At 39.4% G+C, this 22,941-nt stretch overlaps 1 protein-coding gene and 1 long non-coding RNA gene across 28 annotated transcripts in view; one reads left to right on the top strand and one right to left on the bottom strand.

Moving 5' to 3' along the window:
• Positions 1-4,756, bottom strand: part of LOC135966212 (uncharacterized) — a 121,273-nt gene extending 116,517 nt beyond the window's left edge. For 4 of the 6 annotated variants that reach the window (XR_012420128.1, XR_012420129.1, XR_010579368.2 and 1 more), the window contains exon 1: positions 4,658-4,756. This is a non-coding gene — a long non-coding RNA (uncharacterized lncRNA). Of the gene's footprint in view, positions 1-831; positions 989-4,657 lie in introns of those variants that run through there. The other 2 variants (XR_012420131.1, XR_012420132.1) reach the window with 2 other exon arrangements.
• Positions 4,757-4,833: 77 nt separating this feature from the next.
• KIF21A (kinesin family member 21A) overlaps positions 4,834-22,941 on the top strand; it is a 163,235-nt gene continuing 145,127 nt past the window's right edge. For all 22 annotated transcript variants that reach the window (XM_005570570.3, XM_074006595.1, XM_065524023.1 and 19 more), the window contains exon 1: positions 4,834-5,027. In XM_005570570.3, coding sequence (XP_005570627.1) covers positions 4,984-5,027 — 44 coding nt within the window. In that variant the 5' untranslated portion in view covers positions 4,834-4,983. The remainder of the gene's footprint in view (positions 5,028-22,941) is intronic.

The following is a 22,941-nucleotide window of genomic DNA, read 5'->3' as shown; positions in this document are numbered from 1 at the left end:
CTTATTCTTTTCTTCTTTCATAACTTCCTGTAGCAGCCAGCCATTAACTCCAAAAGTGATGATGTAATGTATTAGTCCTTTCTCATGCTGCTATGAAGAAATACCCAAGACTGGGTAGTTTACAAAGGAAAGAGGTTTGACTCACAGGTTCGCATGGTTGGTGAGGCTTCAGGAAACTTACAATCATGGCGGAAGGCACCTCATCACAGGGTAGCAAGAGAGAGTGAGTGCCAAGTGAAGGGATAGGCCCCTTACAAAACCATCAGATCTCATGAGAACTCACTATCAGAAAGCATGGTGGAAACTGCCCCTGCAATTCAACTATCTCCACCTGGTCCTGTTCTTGATGCATGGGGATTATTACAAACAAGGTGAGATTTGAGTGGGCACACAGAGCCAGACCGTGTCAGTAAAAGGAAAGGAAAGATGGGACAGAGTAGTTTCCTTTCTTTTCAGTTCTTCCTGACATAATCTGTAAGCCAAAGGTAGGAAATGTTAGTAGCATATGTGTGTATGAAATAAAAACAGTTGAGTTAGTTTTGTGCAAGGTTTCTACTGTTAAGAATAAATACATAAGGATGTATGAACTATGAAATAAGTTGTATAATTTTTATAATCCCATGTAAGAGTTAAATACTCTTCTATTGATACTTAAAACCAGCATTGTACACTATAAAGACAAATGGAAAAAGTCATGGAAATAATCTAAAACTTTAACTTTTCTTTATGGAGAATGACATTAAATAGCAAACAAACAAACAAACAAACAAACAAAAAAACACCATGACATGAGAGAGCTTAAAGAAGGGGAAAAGCTTTCTATTTTTTTACCTTTCATACCATTTTTATCCTCCTTTTCTTACAAGATCCCTCACATCTTCATTTTGCGCCGGGTGGTGCAAATCAGGTAGCTGGTCTTTGTGGGGGTGCTATTTTAGATTGGGTGATCAGGAGAGGCCTCTGAGAAAACAGCATTTAAACTGATAACCTAGAAATTAAAAAAAAAAAAAAAAAAGCCAACCATGGGAAGGTCTGGGGAAAGAACATTCCAGGGAGAGGGTATAGCTAGTGCAAAGACCCTAAGGCAGGAAAGAACTTTATGAGTTCGAGATAGAAAGACCAGTCTTACCAAAAAGTAGTTGTTAAGGTATAGAGCGGCAAAATGTGAGGTCAGAGTTGGGGGCAGGGACAGGGTGTGAAGGTCTTAAAAAGTCTAGAATAATTTATTCTATTTGGGTTAGCAGCCATTGGAAGGTTTCAGGCAGAGAAATGACATAAATGACTTACGTTTTAAAGGACATTATTCTGGACAGGCATGGTGGGTCACACCTGTAATCACAGTACTTTGAGAGGCCAAGGCAGGCGGATCACCTGAGGTCAGGAGTTCGAGATCAGCCTGGCCAACATGGCAAAACCCCGTCTCTAGTAAAAATACAAAAATTAGCCAGGCATGGTGATACGTGCCTATAATCCCAGCTATTCGGGAGGCTGAGGCAGGAGAATCATTTGAACCCAGGAGGCGGAGGTTGCAGTGAGCCAAGATCACCCCACTGTACTTCAGCCTGGGCAACAGTGAGACTCTGTCTCAAAAAAAAAAAAAAAAAAAGACATTATTCCTGCAATGTGAAGGCAAGAGTGGACTCAGGGAGACCATCCCGAGCAGTTTATAGCTGAAGAATTCCTTACCCTTCCAGGTAAAATTCATCATATTTCTCTTGTAATTTCTGTTATTCCACTTACGTATTTTCAAATATATCTTCCTGTGCTAGACAGTAAACTCCTTGTAAGTGCTGACATTGTCTTATTCTTCTCTAAATCACTGTTGTCCCTCACTTTGTTTGCATATAATCACTTAAAATATTTATTGAGTCAATGATTGGAATAGGACTTAAACCACTCTTGCAGTAAAAGCTCTGCCCTTGGAACTTTTTTAAAATTAAGATTATTTAGAGGAGTCAAAAGGAAAGGTGTTATAGTAGCTATACATGAATTTGAACTAAATACAAAATAGTATGTTAATTTTACAACTTTAGAGATTTGGGGAAAAATTACTGACAAGGTCATTAATGAGAATTTGAAATTCTACACTGCCTCTTCCTGAAACCGTGTGCAATATGAACCCAAAGCCACAGCTATTATTGGTGCTAATATTTTGTCCAGAAGTTCCAGCCTGGTGTCTTGGGACTATAGTTGGCCTGAGACATATTTTGACTGGTTTGCAGCATACGTAAATATTGTGCTGAATTAGTTGTTGGTGTTTAAAACTAAGGAGTTTTTGCATAAAGATCTGTTTTTCTCTTTTTCTTGAGAAGCAACAGACATACAAGAAACAAAAATCTTGGCTGCATTGGATTTGCATTTCATCAAGGCAATATTCAGCCAGACTTGAGGATGGCCACCGCCTTTGGAAGGGGCCTGTGATAGTCCTCACCTTTATTATAGTAGTCACCTTGCTCCGCTCTTCTGAGCTATCTGCCTGGCTCCTGTAGGCATTTGTGTTTGTGACTCCCCTTACTGAGACATATATGTACACTATTGTTATTTTAAATGAGAACTTTTTTTTGGCCAGGTGAGGCAGCTCATGCCTGTAATCTCAGCACTTTGGGAGGCTGAGGTGGGCGGATCACTTGAGGTCAGGTGTTTGAGACCAGCCTGGTAAACATGGTGAAATCACATCTCTACTAAAAATACAAAAATTACCTGGATGTGTTGGCACACTCCTGAAATCCCAGCTACTCTGGAGGCTGAGGCATGAGAATCACTTGAACCCCAGAGAAAGTTGTTGCAGTGAGCTGAGATCACACCATTGCATTCCAGCCTGGGCGACAGAGCGAGACTCTGTCTCAAAAAATAAAATAGGTTGGGCGCGGTGGCTCATGCCTGTAATCCCAGCACTTTAGGAGACCAAGGCGGGTGGATCACAAGGTCAGGAGTTCGAGACCAGCCTGGCCAATATGATGAAACCCTGTCTCTACTAAAAATACAAAAATTAGTTGGGCATGGTGGTGCATGCCTGTAGTCCCATCTACTCAGGAGCTGAGGCAGAAGAATTGCTTGAACCCGGGAGGCAGAGGTTGCAGTGAGCCGAGATCACACCATTGCACTCCAGCCTGGCGACAGAGCAAGACTTTGTCTCAAAATAAAATAAAATAAAAAGAACTTTTTTTTTTTTTTTTTTTTTTTTAAAGAGGGTCTTGAATTATACAAATTTCTCTTTAGTTTTCTTGCTAAATGTGCTGGGCCATTCTTGCTTTCCTTGCAGCTTTCATCAACAAAAGCAGCAAGGTGGCCAGTCCAGATCCACCCAGATATGGGCTTGCCAGGTCAGGGTGAAATGCAGCTCCGATTTGTTAATGGATAAATTTTGAGGCTGAAGGCCCTCCAAAGAGTAACCAGAGGAGAGCTTTCCTACCAATTTGATCTATAGAAGGATACTCAGCATCTCTACCCTCTTTACCTCCCAGTTACATGTCTGTTAAGATTTAGGGGTAGTGAGATTAAGGGACAGAATAAATTTAAAACTATCATTATATACCCCATCTGCCTTCCCATGCGTTTAAATCATCAAACACTTCTTGTTTTTCCCAAAGTGTTGCAGCCTTCTCTGAGCCACGCTGCTGTATCACTGCTGAACAAGATGATTAGGTGTGTGATTGTAGATTGTAGGCATTTGAGGTAGTGCCTTTATTTGGATAGTGCCATTTAATCTATGATACTATTTTGTATGAAGCCACATGTTTGTTTATAGAGATGTATGGAGCAGTCCACAAAAGATACTCTGTGGCAAAGCTAATAAAGGCTGTTTCCACAGAGCTATCTGAAGGCATGTAGAAGCACAATAGTGACAAACAGAAACCACAATGGGTCAATGTTGAGAGAATCCTGGGATTGGGAGGTGCTTTTTAAAGGCCAGAAGGGAAAGAAAATCAGTTTGGAAGGATTTACTACACAGCAGGTCTTGGTGGATATATTCAGTTCTGGGAACACTTGGCAGTACCAGGGTGCAGTTCATTTACCAGTGTACAAATGATTGAACAGAAACGCATTCAGGAATCTCGAGTAAATCATTTCCGTATCTCACCCGAGCTGGTAAACTGGCGATGGACTGTACAACAGCCCAGCTGTCCAGAGACAGGGGACAAACCCGGGAGTCCGTTTAGCATGAATGATCGACTCCAGGGAGGGAGGAGGGAGAGCGTTCAGCTGGGGGCTAGGGAAGGGGGTCAAAGTCCAAGCTGCAGACAGGACAATAAGGCTATGCGTGGGACACAAAGCCGAACCGGAGCAGCAGCTGGCTGGCTCCCGGCGCGCCGCTGAATCAAGCTTCGATTTTAGAAGGGACCTGGCAGCAGCGCCTGCACAGGCTGCTTCCTTCTCCTAGAAGAGCCTGGAAGGGCGCACAGGCTGGTCGCCCTCGGGCGAGGGCAGCCGGCCGCAGGCATCCTTCCCCCTCTCCTCCCTGCCCAGTAGCGCCAGGCAGTGACCCGCCGAGGGCAGGGCGGGGCGCAGGCTGGGGGAGGGCTAGGTAGGGCCCAGCCGCGCGGCCGCGGCTGACGCAGTGCGGGGCGAGGAGCCGGGAGAGCCCCGGCGGGCGTGGAGTCCCCAGTCCGGCCGCTGGGAGGCCGCGTCCCCACCGGAGGGGGCAGGGCGCACTCACCCGGCCGCCCCGAGGCCGCCGGCGGCCTGTTGGCTTCTCCACCGGCGCGGTCACCGTTCAAGCGCGCTCCGTCCCCGCCCCAGATCCTGGGGGGTGAGCGGGGGAGAAGGGGCGGGCACCCGCGAGCAGTGAATCACCTCCTCCTCTTGCTGCCTCACCGCCGCCGCCACCTTTCCATTCAGTCGCCCAACATGGCTGGAGCGCGGCGGAGGTGAGCCGGCCGCCCGCAGACGCCCCAGCCTACTGTGCCCGAGTCCCGCGGCCCCGGCGGCGCCTCAGCTCTGCGGTGCGGAGGCCCAACGGCCCTGTCGCCGCCCGCCGCCAGCATGTTGGGCGCCCCGGATGAGAGCTCCGTGCGGGTGGCTGTCAGGTGAGGACGGGCTGCCGGCGGCGGGCGGCGGGCGGCGGGTTGAGGGCGCGGCAAGGACCTAGCTGTGGCCCGGGGCACCGGCTGCCGGGGTGGAGCGACCTGAGGGGCGTCCCGGCCGGGGTCTGCGGCTAAGGAAACTGAGGCAGTGGGTCCCCGCCGGCCTGGCACGCGCGGCCGGGTGCTGGCAGGGAGACTGCGCCGCCCTCACGCCGTCTGTGTTTGCAGGTGGCTGGCGGCTGCTCGGCCCCGGGTCCCTGGGGGGCGTCTTGACTTCTCCGGGGGAAAAGCCCTCGTCACTCCCCTCCGTCCCCTCGCCGGATCAGTCGCCGCAGGTCTGGCCGCCTTGGACTATCGCCTGTCCGGGAGGAGCTGCCTCTGCGCGGGGCTGTGGTGTTCTTTTTTATTAGTTCTAGAATGTCTGTCATACGTGTCCATGCAGCTCCGGCCTTCCCAGGCAGGAGACAAAGCATCTGACTGTCAGCGCCGGCGACCACAGGGCCCGCCGCGCGCCCACTCGGGTTCTGATGTCTGTGCAAATGGGACATCTTTTTCAGCATCACGGGAATCTAGATATGCCCTCGCGTGTGGGTAGAAGAGACAGATCTGGCCTCTTGGGTGTTTGAATGGAAGTGGAATTTAAGGTAAAATCCACCGGGGAGAGGTCTACAGAAGGAAGAAAACTCTTTAGCCAGAGAAGGGTGAAAGGGGTGACTGTGTGAAACATACTGACGTTAGGCAGGGTGGATGCAATGTAATCGTAACGTTATACAGGCCAGGGTGTGAGTGGAAATACTAGGTACATCAAAATTATATTTCTGCCAATGACAGGCACGAGTATTCGATGTAATTTAGGCTGGTTTGATACTTATCAAGAAGGAAAGCTCTGATAGTTGCTCATGGAAAATTGCAACATCATCACACTGTGTGAAAAATTAATGAAGCATTCATTCTAGAGTAAGTGCGTGACTTTCACAGCTCTGAGAGTCTACTGTTAATTCGCTTCCTTTATTTATGCTTTAAGGATTATAAAAATAATCTACACTCCAAGAAATTAGAAATTATTAACAATCTCCCAGTCTTGTAGTCTTTCCAGAAAATTATTTTAAAAATTCTCCCCTCTAAGCATTTCTATAGTTACTATTTTAGTGACACATCTTGGGTTGGGAATAGTAATGGCTGTTTTGTATACTTTGTATCTTTAATTAAAGAATAAAATGAGTTTTTAAGTTTTTTTTTTTTTTTTCCCCACCCAGGGAGGTGACAGGTTTATGACTGGTTAGAATCACCTGTTAGAAGGCTTTTGAAGTTTTAATTAGGCCTTGGTTATTCTAGGGTTACTTATCCAATTGTTAGATTAGTCTGTTTCTCCTATTCACTGCTACTACCTCTCTTTTAGCCCTTTAATACCAGTTAATGACTGCACCGGGGTGGAGAAAGGGGAAGGAAAAAGACAAAAAACCCAATAAGGGGCAATTTTGTTAGGAGAGCTGATCGAGGAAGGTGAAGAAGGTGCATACAGTATTAGTGAAAACAATTTGTTTTTAGAAATTTGAGATTTTTATGTGTGAATTCTCTGGACTATCACAAGGCAGTTTGTTGACCATTCTGTTAAATCCGATGCTTCTTTGCCTGTAGAGACATGGATGACCCTAAACTGATGTTGACTGATAAATAACTTGTATTTTGTTTTGATGTGCATGTTAGGACTTTTTAGGTGAATGACTGTCGGTTTGATTTTTGGAGAAAGGCTTTATAAAAACTTCAACATAACTTAGTAAGCCACATTGCAAAGATTCCATTTGTTGAATTCAGGACTCCTTCTCCCTTCCCTTCCCTTCCCTTCCCTTCCCTTCCCTTCCCTTCCCTTCCCTTCCCTTCCCTTCCCTCCCCTCCCCTCCCCTCCCCTCCCCTCCCCTCCCCTCCCCTCCCCTCCCCTCCCCTCCCCTCCCCTCCCCTTCCCTTTTCCCTTCCCTTTTCCCTTCCTTTCCTTTCCCCTTTCCTTTCCTTTCCTCTTTCTTTTTTTGAGACAGGGTTTTGCTGTATCATGCAGGCTAGAGTGTCGTGGTGCCATCATAACTCACTGCAACCTCAACCTCTTGGGCTCAAGCAATCCTCTCATCTCAGCCTACTGAGTAGCTGGGATTACAGGCATGTGCCACCTTGCTTGTCTAATTTTTATACATTTTTGTAGATATGGAGCCTCCCTATGTTGCCCAGGATGGTCTTGAACTCCTGGGCTCAAGCCGTCCCTCCCAAATTGCTGGGATTACAGGCATTAGCCACTGCACCTGGCTAAATCGGGGATTTCTTTCATTAAATACATTGTTCTCTGAACAGAGCTACCCTGTAAACTTACTTTATATAGGATAAAAATAGCTTATGCTCATATAGCACTTTAGTACTTATAAAGTATTTGGACTTATATTGTTCATTTATAACCATTATTTATTGAAGATATATCCTCATCTCTGTTATCCTGATTTCTGGGCTAAAAGTACTGATAATAGTTTGACTTAAACTGTGTGCCAGGATTAGTGCTGTGTTAAGATGTTTTATCTCATGTAAAGTCTTATTTATTCCTCATAACAATCTGTGACTTAGGTCCTGTTATTATTATGGCCATTTGCAGATGACGCACAGAAAGATTAAGTAAACCATCCAAAGTTAAATCGGTAGCAAATGAGAGAGCCAGGGTTCCAACCCAGATAGCTTGACTCAATAGACCAAGTTCTTAACCACTAACCCTGCAGAGGTGAGAGGCAAGAACATGGCTTTGCAAAGTTTCGCTTAGGTTTGGGTCAGTTGCCTGTTCTTGATTTGGTGTTAGTTCGGTTACTGAATGACTTTCACAGGTTATTCATATTTTGATATTGCCAGGAAAGATACAGCTAAGACAGGACCTGAACTTAACTAAAATATTTCCTCAAATTATTTAATCTTTCCAGCATCCTGTTACCCTACCCTTCAGTTTGTGACAGCTTTCCTCAGCAGAATAAATAAATCAATACAAAATTGTATGTCTATATACAAAATCAACAAAAACATTTGACCTGCTTTTTTCCTTTAAGGAGTAATACAATCGTGGAAATGCATCCTAGAGGTGCTTATGTTTTATTAGAGGCTTATCAGTATGTTAAAGCTGATGACTCTATTGTAGGTTTCTCAAGATAAGTGAATGGGTTATATACAGCTTTGGGAGAAAGATGTTAAACAGAAAGTTTCTCATTTAGGGAGAGCAATTTTTACTCAGTTTCCAAAAATACCTTTTGGCAGTATATTTGAGATGTTCTGTGGGGTTTCTTTCATTGAGATAGATATGAATTTGGATAATAGCCCTTGCTATCCAACCCCATGTGGCTATTAAGTGCTTGAATTATGATTAATGCTACTGAGAAACTAAATTTTTAATTTTATTTAATTTAAATTAGTTAAAATTTAAATTTAAAAATTGGTCCTTCATCCAGTTATTAGAAACTTTTGAGTATGTTTCGAACAACTTGGATCTACTTTTTCAACAGTAAAGTTTTGAAATAGAAATAGTGATACAAGTATTTCTGATGAAAATTTAGTGTACATATTGACTAGAACTGTAAGTGTAATAGATATACATTGGCTTTCAAAGACTTACTCTGAAGAAACAAATGTAAATATTTCAATTTTTATATTGACTATATGTTGAAATGATAACACTTTGCTTACATTTAGTTAAATAAAATATAATTAAAATTAATTTTCATATTATCTGTGTCTATTGGATACCACTGTACTATAACTTAAAAATGTGAGGAATACATTTAGAATAAAACTTTTCACAGACATCCCATCATGGACTAATCACATCCTTAGATTAAGAAAATACCAAAATATTGGGTGTCTGGTTTTAGAGTGGATATGCACGTACGCACAGAAGTGTATGTATATATATATATATGTGAGATGTAAGATGTGATTCAACAGCAACACTTCTTTTCCTCAGAGTGCATGGGTGTAGGAAGGTATGGATTTTAGACTCAATAGGTAGCTGGTTTCCTAGGAAATGTGGTAAGTTGAATGGATGGCTTAGATAGATGTCGCCAACAAAAATGAACAATAAAGTACAATGTAGAATCTATTCTTATTATCTAAGTATACTGAATTGAATCGAATGGTTAACTCAAAATGATAAAGTCAAACATTTCACATTCTAAATCTAATACATTATGAGATGATGTGTCTTTTTCTCTTCCCTATCTCTGACACAATAACTTTGAAATGTTTTTCCTTTTCAATAACTTTAGCTTGCAATATATGTCAAGAGTTTAGTGAAAATGGGAGATACAGAAAGCACCTTTGTGTTTTTGTGTTATTCGCTGTATGTAGAAACTAAAATTTCCTTGCCTGGCTTTATCAGAGAACTGTACCTATTCTTTGCAGTTAGTTTGTATTAGTGTGTAATGTGGTCTAATTTGTGTTTCGGTTTGCTGGGTTTTCACCTTACCAAAGCACTCTAAGGAGTGGCGTTGCTCAGCGGGCTTAGGGGCTATTTGGACATTCAGAAGCTCAGTTTTAGGTCTGTCACTAGCACTTATTTGCAATGTGACCTCACTATACTTTTCTTTTTCCCAATGCTTGTTTGTCAACCTAAAGATATCAAGAGTTGTAAGAACTTTTCATGTGCAGTCTGTTAAATATGATTTTAGTTGTTGTTAGTCAAACTGCAGGCACTAACAATGCCTCTATATTAACAGGAAGGAACTATTTTAATATTTCAAACTTGACTTTCCTAATAATATAATTTCTTTAGGTATCCTTATTACAGAAGAAGAAACATGTAGGCTGTAATGGTCTCTTTGTCCCATTCTGGTTATAATACGAATGAACAATATTTTATTTGCTCTACATTAAAATCCTATGAGATAGCCTGGGCAGCTATTATTATCTCTGTTTTATAGAGGAGAAAAATGTGTCTCAAGGTTTATTCGCTACTAAGTAACAGAACTGGAACTCAAACTCAGGTTTCTGATATCTATTGCTGTGCTCTGAAACATATTTCCAAATATTTTTTTAAACATTTTACTTAATATTTTCAATGTAATAAGGATCTTTTAAGTTGAAACTCAAATATACATGTGAGGTAAATTATTCGAAACAGTTTAATGTTAAAAAAATATGGGAGCAAATGAGTAAGACCTCCGAGAAATATTTATTTTATGGAAATAGATGATTATTTGGTGTTTGGTTATTTATTCCTTTCATCCTTAATGCAGCAAATCTTTAAGTGCCTATTACATGCCAGACACTTTCCCACCACAACAAACATGACATATGTTGTCCTGGCTTTCATGGAGCTTAGATCTAGCAGTACAATGCTTTTTAAACACATGAAATATGTGGGAATGAACACACAACAGAATCATAGCACATACCAGAAATGAAAGATAATTGTTAGATTTGCGTTTTTGTTTCTCTCTTTATTTTTCTCAATGACATTTTTTAGTTCATACATTTCTCACAGACAACGATTTAAAAAAAATTGTGCCCCACTTCCAAACATATTTCATACAAAATGCCCATGCATTAGGAGGATATTACTTATATCATGGCCTACTTATATGTCTTTGTATTTGGATGAGGAAATAATGGAAATGAAAGAGAGTAGACTGAAAAGCCAGCAGATAATGCAAGTAGAAAGTCAATGAAATAATTTCATTTACAAAATGTGAGTTGATAGTCATTTTTCAGATATGGTTTATTAAGTAGTGGACCTGTTTGTTATTTGGGACTCAATGGAACTTCAGGTTTCATGTCTAATTATTACTACCCCTTGAGCTCTTGCCATCTTACCTGCTAATTGGTTAATATTTTGATGCATAATTATGGGGTAGTGAATGATGCACTAGAAATTCCAGTTTAGTGAAACCATGAAAGCAGAAATTATCTTAGCAGTTAATACTGTAATATGCCCAATCTTCCAATTCTCATCTCTTTCTCCTTAAATAAATTGACTTGGAATATGCATTATTATAAGTGTTTTTCCCCAAGGCATGCTCAAAGATGAGTCTTGGACTTATAAATAATTGCTTTCTGTAAAAATCACATGTGGCCTGACATAATCTGAGTTTCAGATTAGAAAGAAAAACATATCAATAAAAATGCATGGCAGATAATAGTATTTGTTTACTGTATATCATTAGGACAATTTTATTCAAAATAAAACAAAGTTGTTTGTTGTTATTTTCACTGCTTCTCTTTGGAAAGGGGATTTGTGGATTCAACTTGGTTTCCCAATGGATTAACTATTTAATCTTCTCAGAGTGTTAAAATAGTTTTCCTGTGGCTCAGGCATTATGTGAAGCAAATGACAGCCAAGCCAAAGGGACAGTTTTCATGATACCATACAATTATTATAAGATCTTTATGAAGGTTTCAGAATAATTTTTGAGGTTACCTTGTTCTTTTTTTTTTTTAATTATTAAAAATTTTTAAAGCTGGCATTGTGGTGTGTACCTGTAGCCCCTGCCACTTGGGAGGCTGAGGTGGTAAGATCGCTTGGGGCTAGAAATTCAAGGCTGCAGTGTGCTATGATCACTCCTGTCAATAACCACGGCACTCCAGCCTGGGTAACAGTGAAACCCTGTCTGAAAAAAAAAAAAAAAAGAAAAATATTATATAGTAAACTCTTCTAATTATTGACAAAATAGGTCTTAAAGTTAAAAGGGATCTTGAAGGGACTAATTGGTTGAGGCCCCTTTTTCGAGATAGTTGAGATGTTAGAGGCCCAGAAATGTTAAAAGGAATTGATTGAGGTCACATGACTAGTAGCTCAAGTCTTCTTGATTAGTGCTGTGGATTTTCTAGGACTTCATATTTTGCTAACATACATCCAAGAAATAATTTTTATTTTAAAATAACCTACAATTTTAATCCCTTAAGCATTCCTTTAATTGTAGTGTGACATTTAGATAAGGTCGCTCACTGTCAACCCCTTATTTTGACTTTAGAAGCACCTCAGTAGTAGGAACTTGATCAATGATTCTAACAAAGATCTCTCAGAAGTAAAGGGAGAGGAACCCCAGGGGTAGAAACCCAGGTCTAAATTTTGAGGTTTCTGGTATATTAAAACATAAATAAATGCCAGAACTGAGTTATAAAAAAAATAGACTTTTTAACGTTTGCATGTAGCATATTAATGCTTTCACAACAACCACAGAAATACAATTCGTATGTGGTCTAACTTGAAAATAATTTTAGCCATGTAAATAGAAGTTCTTTTGTGAATTCTAGGCCTGGGACGTGTGGCTTCCCTCCCACTTTGGTTCTTCATTATTCCAACAGACTAAAGGATTATGGCACATTGCAGTAATAACAACCTCACTAAAGGGAAGGTGGCTGGAGTGTGGGATGGGGGTGGGGTGGAGTGAGGCATATTTTTTGGGATCTGGAATGGAAGATGGAGGCAGAAATCTGAGTGGTTTAAAAAGATCTCCTTTTGAGTGTTACTTCACTAATTAGGAGGTTCTTAACTAGACCCATTTGAGAAGGAAATACGGAATACATTTTGATTGTAATGGAGGTCTGTCACCCCAAAAGCATCCTAAATCCCACATCTACACAAAGCTTTTCTAGACTGGTGCCATGCAGAAAAATTTCTGCCATTTGGGGTCTTAGACCTGCCATATATGATTCTTCTCTCTCTCCCTCTGAAATTCCAATAGGAAATGGCTTGAAATGTTCAAAACCTCAAAGAATATTTAAGCACTATTACAATAGAACATTTGAAGGACATTGGATTATTGACTTGAGACAAGTAGATATCTGAGTGCCTAGATTGTAATAAAGGTCATTCAGGATTTAACCCCATGGTCAGTCTACTTGGGCACATCCATCTGCTTCTTCAGTAAGAGGAAAGAACCAAGAAAAATGTTCAGACTTAGTTGTGGAATGGTGGGGATCATGGACCCACCCAGAGGCTAAAAAAATCAAGGACAGCTCAAGGTTTATTCCTCATTTTTTGGGTGTCTTAGTGTGTAGTAAGATGTTAGCTTTTGAGATTAGATTTGAATTATTCTCAACTTTGGAGAGTTGTGTCTGTCACATAGGCCTGATAAGATCATAGATCTCTCAATATGATAAAGGAATTACATTTTTTTCAGAATAGATATCCTCATTATTTGATACAACTACTAAGTCAGCTAGGAGTTGTTCTAAATAAGTCTTTATCTTTCAGCAAATGGGAACAAGAGACCTTGGAGAGTTAAGCTGTAGTTTATTATATTGTGGCATATTGATCACATGGTACTAATGAGGCACAGGGCATATCTAGCCTCAATTGTATTCCTTCTTATTTACTTTTTTGGAACAAAATTCATTCATATAATACATAATTAATGAGTGTTCGTTGTGTTCTGGAATCACGTAAGCTGGAAGCATTAAAGTAATTGACTGCAATGTGCTATGATAGAATGAGCATTGCATGGTTAGAAAACTGTTTTGGTTTAGACTCTTACCCCTGATAAAGTTGGTTTTCCCTTGGTAATTCTCCTCTACCCCAGTGGATTTGGGAAAGGATCAAGAGACAACTGCGTGAAAGCACTTGAAAAAACGGCTTTTATACAAACATAGGTAGTAATATTATTAGATAAAGTTGGTAAAACTAACTGTTATGGTTTGAATGTGTCCCTCCAAAAAATCATGTGTCGGCAACTTAATCCCCTATGCAACAATGTTGGGAAGTGGAGCCTAAGAAGAAGTGATTAGTTTATGAGGGCTCTGCCCTCATTATTGGATTAATGTCATTATTGAGGGAATGGTTTCATTTTCTTGAGAGTGGCTTTGTTATGAAAGAGTTTAGTCCCCTGTTGCTCTCTTGTGCATGCTCTCTTTCCTTCTGCCTTCCGCCTTAGGATGAGGCAGTAAGAAAGACCTTGCCAGATGCAGGCCTCTTGACCTTGGAGTTCCCAGCCTCCAGAACTGTAAGACATACATCTCTGTTCATTTTAAATAACCCAGTCTATGGTATTTTGTTATAGTACCACAAAATGGACTAGGACACCAATGATGGGTACGTTTATTATATTCCAAACTCTAGCAATTGGATTATTCTCTGATGTATAACCTGTAACTTGAATTTGCAAAGTGCTTTTAAGGTATCTGTATCTGGTATCTGTTCTTTTGCTTTTTGAGTATCTCTTACTTATATCGCTGTAAGTGATATAACAGTATATATAAATACTTCCAAGATCCTTATTCTATCTAGTCTCCCCTTTTTCTTTTTGCTTTCAATATGTAAATCACATGCCATACTGCTCTACTCTATCAAATTCATCTTTTTATAGTTTATTAGAATTCACTATTTTTATTCTTTCTTTTTCCACAAAGCCTTTTAATTAGTATAGTTCTTAGTGTTTGTAAAGTTACTAGCATATACTTTGTGAGATTAACAGTAGTTTTGAGTTATACTTGTTACTAGTTGCTTAACCTAATGTAAGAGAATGATAACTAAAGTGGATAGTAAAAATATGAATTTTCCTTCTGAATTAGGTTGCACCAGATTTTTGGAAATATTGCTAATGCTTTCCTTTTACTTCCTTTCATCAACCTTGGCAAGAAGTTATTACATTAGGCTGTGGATTAAAGAGCACTCTAAGGGATAAACTGAGTAAAAGTAGCAGAAGTAATAATATAAAAATTTTAATTATACATTGACTTTTTTCATAAATATATTTTTTTCTGGGACCTGGAGCTAATGGGGCAATGTGCCTGCAATACTCATTAATAGAACTTATATAAAGACTTGCCTGAAGGCATTTTAGAAGAACACTGATATTTAGAACCAGAACGTATATCTTGTAAGCCTGTCTAATGATCTCAAAATCAGTTTATAATTCCATAAGAAAGTTATTTTTATTCAATTTTTTCCCATTATTGAAATAGGTTAATCACATTAGAAAAATTATCAGGAAAAGATGAGAACAATCAATCATAATTCCCTAATATAATTACTACTAGCATTTTGCTATATTTCTTTTTAGTCTGTTTTTATATGTGTACCTACAGTGTTTTGAAATCGTTGTAATCAGTATGTTGATACCCTTTAGTAGCTTGATATTTACCCCTCTAGCACATAGAATAAGAATTTGTTATTCTATCTTGGGGGGAGGGGGGAGGGGGGAGGGATTGTATTGGGAGTTATACCTGATGTAAATGACGAGTTGATGGGTGCTGACGAGTTGATGGGTGCAGCACAGCAACATGACACAAGTATACATATGTAACAAACCTGCACGTTATGCACACGTACCCTAGAACTTAAAGTATAATAATAATAATAAAAAAAATAAATTAAAAAAAAAAAAAGAATTTGTCCATCTTGGTCCTAGTGTAGTGGCTCACGCCTATAATCCCGGCACTTTGGGAGGCGGAGGTGGGCAGATCACCTGAGGTCAGGAGTTCAAGACCAGCCCGCCCAACATGGTGAAACCCTATCTCTACTGAAAATACAAAAATTAGCTGAGCATAGCAGCAGGCACCTGTAATCCCAGCTACTTGGGAGGCTGGGGGAAGAGAATCACTTGAACCTGGGAGGCTGAGGTTGCAGTGAGCCGAGATCATACCACTGTACTCCAGCCTGCATGATAGAGTGAGACTCTGTTTAAAAAAAAAAAAAAAAAAGAATTTGTCTATCTTTATATTAAGGAATGACATTTTGAGTAACATGCTAAATATTATATACCATCTGCTTTATTTCAATAACTCAGTATAATATGCATTAAATTCAATATATCAAACAGTGATTTAATTGACATGACTTTATTGTTTAATAAGGGCATTAATTTCATTTTTATAAGAACTATGCTGTCTCCTTAGATTCTTTATAAAGTTTCATTGCTACTGATGAACACTGACTTTACCAAAGACTGTTTATTGGAATTGATGAGGGTGAATAGTGCTGCTCACCCAGAATATATGGGTAAGCATTATGGTACTGAGGATGCTTTCCAGAAAAAGATATATTGATATTTAATTTTAACTTTTCACCTATATTTATGTAAAGACACAATGTATTAGGATGGAGTAGATATTTTCCCAGCACATTATTCCAAGCCACTGATGGTAAATCAAACAAACACAAGACCACAACTATTTCATGTTTCCTGAAAATAAGTGAGTTTCTAAGGTTTTTATTTTGCTTGCTTTCACCTCAGTTCAACACAAAACACTTCTCTTTGAGTAGCCTGTTGGTCTGTTAGTCTTCACCTGTCCTGTCCTAAAGTGGAGGTTGTCAACTGCTAATTCAACATGACATTGCAGATTTCATTCCTAGTTATTTGACCTGCCATTTAAAGTTCCTTAGTTCCAGTGTGACATCTGTGACATTTTCAAGTGTCAATTTAGGCAATACAATATGAGGCTTTTGAATTTTAGTTTGCTAACTTGCCCTTAGATTGACAACAGATTCCATCTGTCCTTGATAATATTCTTATATATTTTGTTACATGAGAGGAATTGGATCTTCTGTTGCCTCTGTAGCGGATTTGGTTTTTGTTTTTGAGTGTTTCTTTAGTTAGCTTTGGCTCTAAATTTTTTATTAACTTCATGTAACCTAATAATAATTTTTCACAAGTGTGTGTTCTGTGACATCAGGCTTCCTTTGAATTCCTATCTTGCTTAACTGTTTTCAGATGAAGTTCTTCATGCCCCAAGTGGACAAACTCAGCCTCTCTTGAGTTTCTGGGTCAGTCCTCAATAAAGCCACAAGTAAATCACAGTAGCAGTTTTGTTCCACCAACCCATTAGGGTGAAATTTTTTGGCTGCTGCTCCAGACTTATTATTAATTATTCCTGTGCTTTTAGGATCATAGCCTTCCCTTTAACCTCCTATTTTACTTGTTCAAACTTGGCTTCTGTCTTGGTTTCCTGATTTAGATCTCTTTCCCCGTATCTTGAATCCAAACCCACTTGACTAAGTGAAATTATTGAAAGCCCCCTCTCTGTGGAGAGGGAAACTTGTCCCCTTTTGTCCCAACTGGAGTCTCCTTCAACTCATGTGGGCTGCACAGAACTAGGAGCTGCCGCCAGAGTTATTCTACTTGTGTACATAAGCTGGCACTGATCTGTTCTAGGTCATCTCTGGACATTACTTCACTTCCATGCCATCCAGTCTAGTTGTCCAGCTTTCCATTTTACCCCATTCAACCTGGAGGCCCTAGAATGTTTTGAGACTAAAATCACATGGGATCTAGAAGCTGCGATTTCCGTGTGTGTCTTAGTCCGTTTTCTGTTGCTATAACAGAGCATCAACAGGGATGATTTATACAGAAAATAAATGTATTTACCTCCTGGTTCTGGGTGCTGACATCTGATGAGGGCTTTCTTGCAGCATAGTACCATGGTGAAGGACATCACATGGCAAGAGGGAGGGTGTGTGTCTGCTCAAGTCGTCTTCTTCTTACAAAGCTGCTAGTTTCATCATGGGGGCCCTCTTCTACGACCTTATCTAATCTTTATTACCTCCCAAAGGCCCTACCCTCAAACAACATAATGAATTTGGGGATTAAGTTTCTAACACATGAAATTTGGGGACACATTCAAATCATAGCAGTATGGGATTGACATGAAACACCCACACACCAACACATAAAATCCACTAAGGAGTTGAATGAATCTGCCCAATATGGTATAAAATATATTAATGTTTATAAAAAAATAAATTGATATGTTTCTTTTTTTTTTTTTGAGACGAAGTCTTGCTCTTATCCCCCAGGCTGGAGTGCAATGACTCACTGCAACCTCCAACTCCCGGGTTCAAGAGATTCTCCTGCCTCAGCCTCCCGAGTAGCTGGGATTACAGGTGCCTGCTGCCAAACCTGGATGCTTTTTATATTTTTAGTAGAGACAGGGTTTCACTGTGTTGGCCAGGCTGGTCTTGAACTCTTGACCTCAGGTGATCCACCCGCCTTGGCCTTCCAAAGTGTTGGCATTACAGGTGTGAGCCACCGCGCCTGGCCCTTAATTTTATTTTCTTTTGCAGCATGACTTATGGAAAAAAGCATGGACTTTATTTACATTTTTATTTTTTTAATTTTTATTATTATTATTTTTTAACAGGGTCTTAGGGTTTTTCTGTGCTGACCAGGCTGATCTGAAACTCCTGAGCTCAAGAGATCCTTCTCCCTCAGTTTCCCAAAGTGCCTTGATTATAAGCATGAGCCACTGTGCCCAGCCAAGCATAGACTTTAGAATCACAAATATTTGAGTTCAGAATTTCGGATGGCCACTTAACTTTTATGAGCCTTAATTTTCTCATGTATAAAATAGGGTCAGTCCCTTAATCCCTATCTCACAGGGTTGTTAAGATTGTTAGAATGTTCTTTAGAAATGTTTGTGAGATGTTAGATTCTTTTTTTTTAGTTTTATCGCTCCTCTTCTTTTTTCTCCTCTTTCTATCTCTGTTTTCCACTTCCTCTCTCCATCTACCTGAAACTCTATTTTTCCTCTTCTAGGTAATATTTAATAACTAACCATAATTTCTTTTAAAATCACCTTAAGGTGGGGTTAATTTCTTTGGTGAGTTCCTGTTTATAAAACTCCACTTTCATCTTGGTTGGTTTTTTTATGCGTGAAGTGGAGGTAATAAGACTACTAACATAAGAGAATCGTTATGAGAAATAATTGACATAAAGCACTCAGAATAATGTCTGGCACATAGTAATTCTGAAATGTTAGTTGGGATTAACTTCCAAAAATCTATTTCTTTAACAGAGATTCTTTCTGTCTTCACTTGGGCCCCGTTTTTACAGTTTATTATGTCTGTCTTTAATGATGAAGAAAAGGGATGATAATAGTGCAGTGATATTTGATAATATGTGACCTTGATATTACCAGTCAAAGCTATCAGCATTATATTTATATGATAGAATGGATATCTTGATTTATCTTTAATGAATATGTTGAGTTGTGAAAGTCAAGACCGAGATGATTATACCCTTTAGAGCAGTTTGAATAAAATGTTTTTTTAATCTTTGTTCTCTGTTGGTATGTATATTAATGGAAATTCATTCCTTTTCTGTTTATCTTTGACATGGGGGATACTTATTTGTTTCCAGTTGGTTGGCAGACAAGGTGAGCTCACTGGCATATTAATCCTTAAACCTCTTAAATATATTGCTTAGTATATCATTAACCTGAGCACACCTCTACTTACACCAACAAGGTTTTTACTAAGACCCCATAATTAGTCGCACACACACATACTTTATATTTAAACTGTAAGTGACCATCTCATTTCCATGTGTCATGTTTAATTTGAAGTCATTTTTTTTTTTTTTTGAGATGGAGTCTCTCTCTGTTGCCAGGCTGGAGTGCAGTGGCACGATCCGGGCTCACTGCAACTTCTGACTCCCAGGTTCAAGTGATTCTCCTGTCTCAGCTTCCCAAGTAGCTAGGATTACAGGCACATACCACCACGTCCAGCTGATTTTTGTATTTTTAGTAGAGCCGTGGTTTCACCATGTTGGCCAGGATGGTTTCGATCTCCTGACCTCGTGATCCACCCACCTCGGCCTCCCAAAGTGCTGGTATTACAGGTGTGAGCCACAGTAATTTGTCATTTTTAAAGATGGACTGAAGTGACAGTTCCTTTGCTAACTTAGCAAAACATTTGATTAATTTTACTTCTCCTCTTTGTAGTTACAAGTCATATTGCATATTATAAAAATTTTAATTACCATGGTAAAATAAGAAAAAAATCAATTAACAATTATTTGTGACTTTTTTCTAAGGATCTTACTCAATAATTGGGTCTTGATTGTTGACACAATAATAGCCACTGAAACCTTTGATTAGATAACTAGTTTTGTTTGGGTTGAAAAAGAAGTTTCTGAGGGATAAGGTATCAACAAATGAGGTCTGAAACTTAAATGATCCTGAAAACAACCTTCACTTTTTAAGACAAATCTGTTTAGAAAACAAACTTGATTGAATTGTTAAAACACATACCTTTCGAGTCCTTCACAAAAGTTGGTTTACTGTGCAATGAAATACTGTGATGACAGATGGACCTAGAATATTTGTGGTAGACAGTTAAGTGGACTATTGAGGATGACTAAGAAAGCCCTATTTGCTGTCTTTGACAAGGTAGAATCATCCACATATAAGCTATTAGGATAATGAACACAATAGTAGGAATAGACTAAGAATAAATATTCTTCAAAATCATCCCTACCCATACTGCACAACAGATGCTTATATATTTGAATTGTTTTCTGTACCTTGTGATGAGAACCATGTTCTCTGTTTACCTTTAGAAAGAAAAAGATATGGCTGGGCACGGGTGGCTCATGCCTGTAATTCCAGCACTTTGGGAGGCCAAGTCAGTTGGATCATCTGAGGTCAGGAGTTTGAGACCAGCCTGGCCAACATGGTGAAACCCCATCTCTATTAACAATACAAAAATTAGCCGGGTGTGTTGGTGGACACCTGTAATCTCAGCTACTCGGGAGGCTGAGACAGGAGAATTGCTTGAACCTAGCAAGTGGAGGTTGCAGTGAGCCCAGGTTGTGCCATTGCACTCCAGACTGGGCAACAGGGAGAGACTGTCTCAAACAAACAAAAAAGATGCAATAGCAGTCATCTTTGTGGTTTGTGGTTTTCTTTTCTTTTGGACTATCAAATATGTTTATTTGCACATTGAATAATTTTCTTTTTATTACTGAATATTTTAAAATGAACTTCAATGATGAAAAGTAATGCTGTTGGAGTTTGAGTTCAAATCCCTTCTGTTTCACTGACTCCCTTTGAAGTAGTAGCGGTGGAAAAGTAACCCTGTGAAAAATAACGTTACGCCTCTCTATGAGTCAGGTCCTTTTGCGTGTAAAGTAGATAATACTTCTGTTGAGTATATTACAGGCTTTTTGGAAAGTGCAGCTAGTAAAAATGTAAAAAGAAAGCTGTTGCTCCAAGTTCATTGTAGGCACAGCAGAAGTTACTAAAGTATTCCGATATCTAAAGAAACAAAATTTTTAAGGATAATAAGTCTATCCCTGACCATTCCCATTTATTTCAGCTCAGATCCATTCTGAGTTTTACTTTAGTTCAATTCAGTTTATTAGTCACTGAGCCCCACTAGATCAAGTGCACTCAACATAGTTTGATGGGGAAATACAAGATGATTCAGATAGGGGTTTTGCCCTCAGTCCAATTGGGAGAGCCTTGCATGTCTACACAAGTTCTGATGGCTCTCCCATGAAACATGCCAAACATGAAGCAGGAACACATTATGTGCAAGCTATTAGTTTGCCCCTCCAGCCACTGTAATCACATTAGCTACTTTCTCAGACAGTAAAATGATTTATTTATTTTATTTTTTTTTTAAACTTAGTCTCACTCTGTCACGCAGGCTGGAATGCAGTGGTGTGATCTCAGCTCACTGTAACCTGTGCCTCCCAGGTTCAGGCGATCCTTGTGTCCCAGCCTCCCAAGTACCTGGGATTACCAGCACCCACCACCACGCCCAGCTAATTTTTTTTTTTTTTTTTTTTTTTGTATTTTTAGTAGAGATGGGGTTTCACCATGTTGGCCAGGCTGGTCTCATACTCCTGGCTTCAATGGATCTGCCCACCTCGGCCTCACAAAGTGCTGGGATTACAGGCGCAAGCCACCATGCCTGGCCTTAATTTCCAAAATAGTAATGTAAATGCTTCTTAATAATCGTATAAATCCCATGACATCTGATATTTGTGATCTCCTAATCTTTGACATAGCCTCCTTGGTTTATTTGCTTTCCCTTCTCTAATGCTTTTCTAATTTCCATGCTCATTCCATTTTTAAAAATACCTCTCCATGAATTTATTCCTATTGTAATCACATATGTTAAATGCAGATATTTACTGATGACTGTTCACACATACAAGGACGTGAGTACACACATACATGCATGTACATGTGTGTATACTCACACATTCGCAACATCCTTTTCTCACGCAGTTAGTTAATAACATCCATTTAGAGTGGACAGCTTGGATTTTAGTGAAGTAGAAAGCTTCTATGGAAATTTCTTAAAATATTCCAATTCTAAAAATATTTTGAATACAATTTAAAACTCCTTTGTTAACTGCTTATTTTTTTTCATATGCTTCATTTCATCAGTCTTAGTGTCTTTTGGGTACCAGCTTGTTTTGTCTTGGTAGACTGATTACCTGTTTTATCATTCAAAGACCCAAAGACCCAAGGTATGGTAAACATTTATTACTGGTGGAATTTTGCTGTTGAATCTTGCATAGACTTGTAAATGTCCTTGACAGCTCCTTTTTTTTTTTTTTAGTTTCTAATCTTACTTCTGTTAGATGTATCTTTCAGAGTAGTCAGCTCTTGTTATAAGGAAGTGGCAGAAACATGATTTCCTGAGGAAAATGGGCTCTGACATTAGGAGACTTGCTTGAACCTGACTCCTTTCCTAGTTTTTAACCTTGGGTGGATTATTTAATCTGCCTAAGCCTCTGTTGCCTCATCTGTAAAAGGATATTGATAATATATGCCTCACAAAATTATTCTATTTTAAGGACACCTTTCCTAATTCTGTCATATTCTCAACACTTATAGCCCCTAAATATATATAAGTATAATTTATATTATATGACAGTAAGTTTATTCATAGATGGCTTTGTAAACAGTTATCTTTAGTATCTGGGCCTTATGTTGTTTTTTTCTTCCTCCTCCAATTCATTGTGAATTATTCAAAAGCAAGGATAGGCTCTTTTATTTCTTGTTTGTCTTCTGTCTGGATGCTCAATACATCAGCAGGCACATCAGCTCTGGTCTTTAATACCAGAGTTGAAAAATATAATTTACTTCTGATTATTCTTATGGAGACTTTATTCAGTCTGTCAAAAACCATTTGACTGCCATTGGTGTGCCTGGAAGGGAGTTCTGGGTATTG

This window comes from Macaca fascicularis, chromosome 11, assembly GCF_037993035.2.
Source record: "Macaca fascicularis isolate 582-1 chromosome 11, T2T-MFA8v1.1".
NCBI classification, from domain to species: domain Eukaryota; kingdom Metazoa; phylum Chordata; class Mammalia; order Primates; family Cercopithecidae; genus Macaca; species Macaca fascicularis.
Note: the sequence above shows the minus strand (reverse complement) of the source record. Positions and strands in the feature narration are given on the sequence as shown.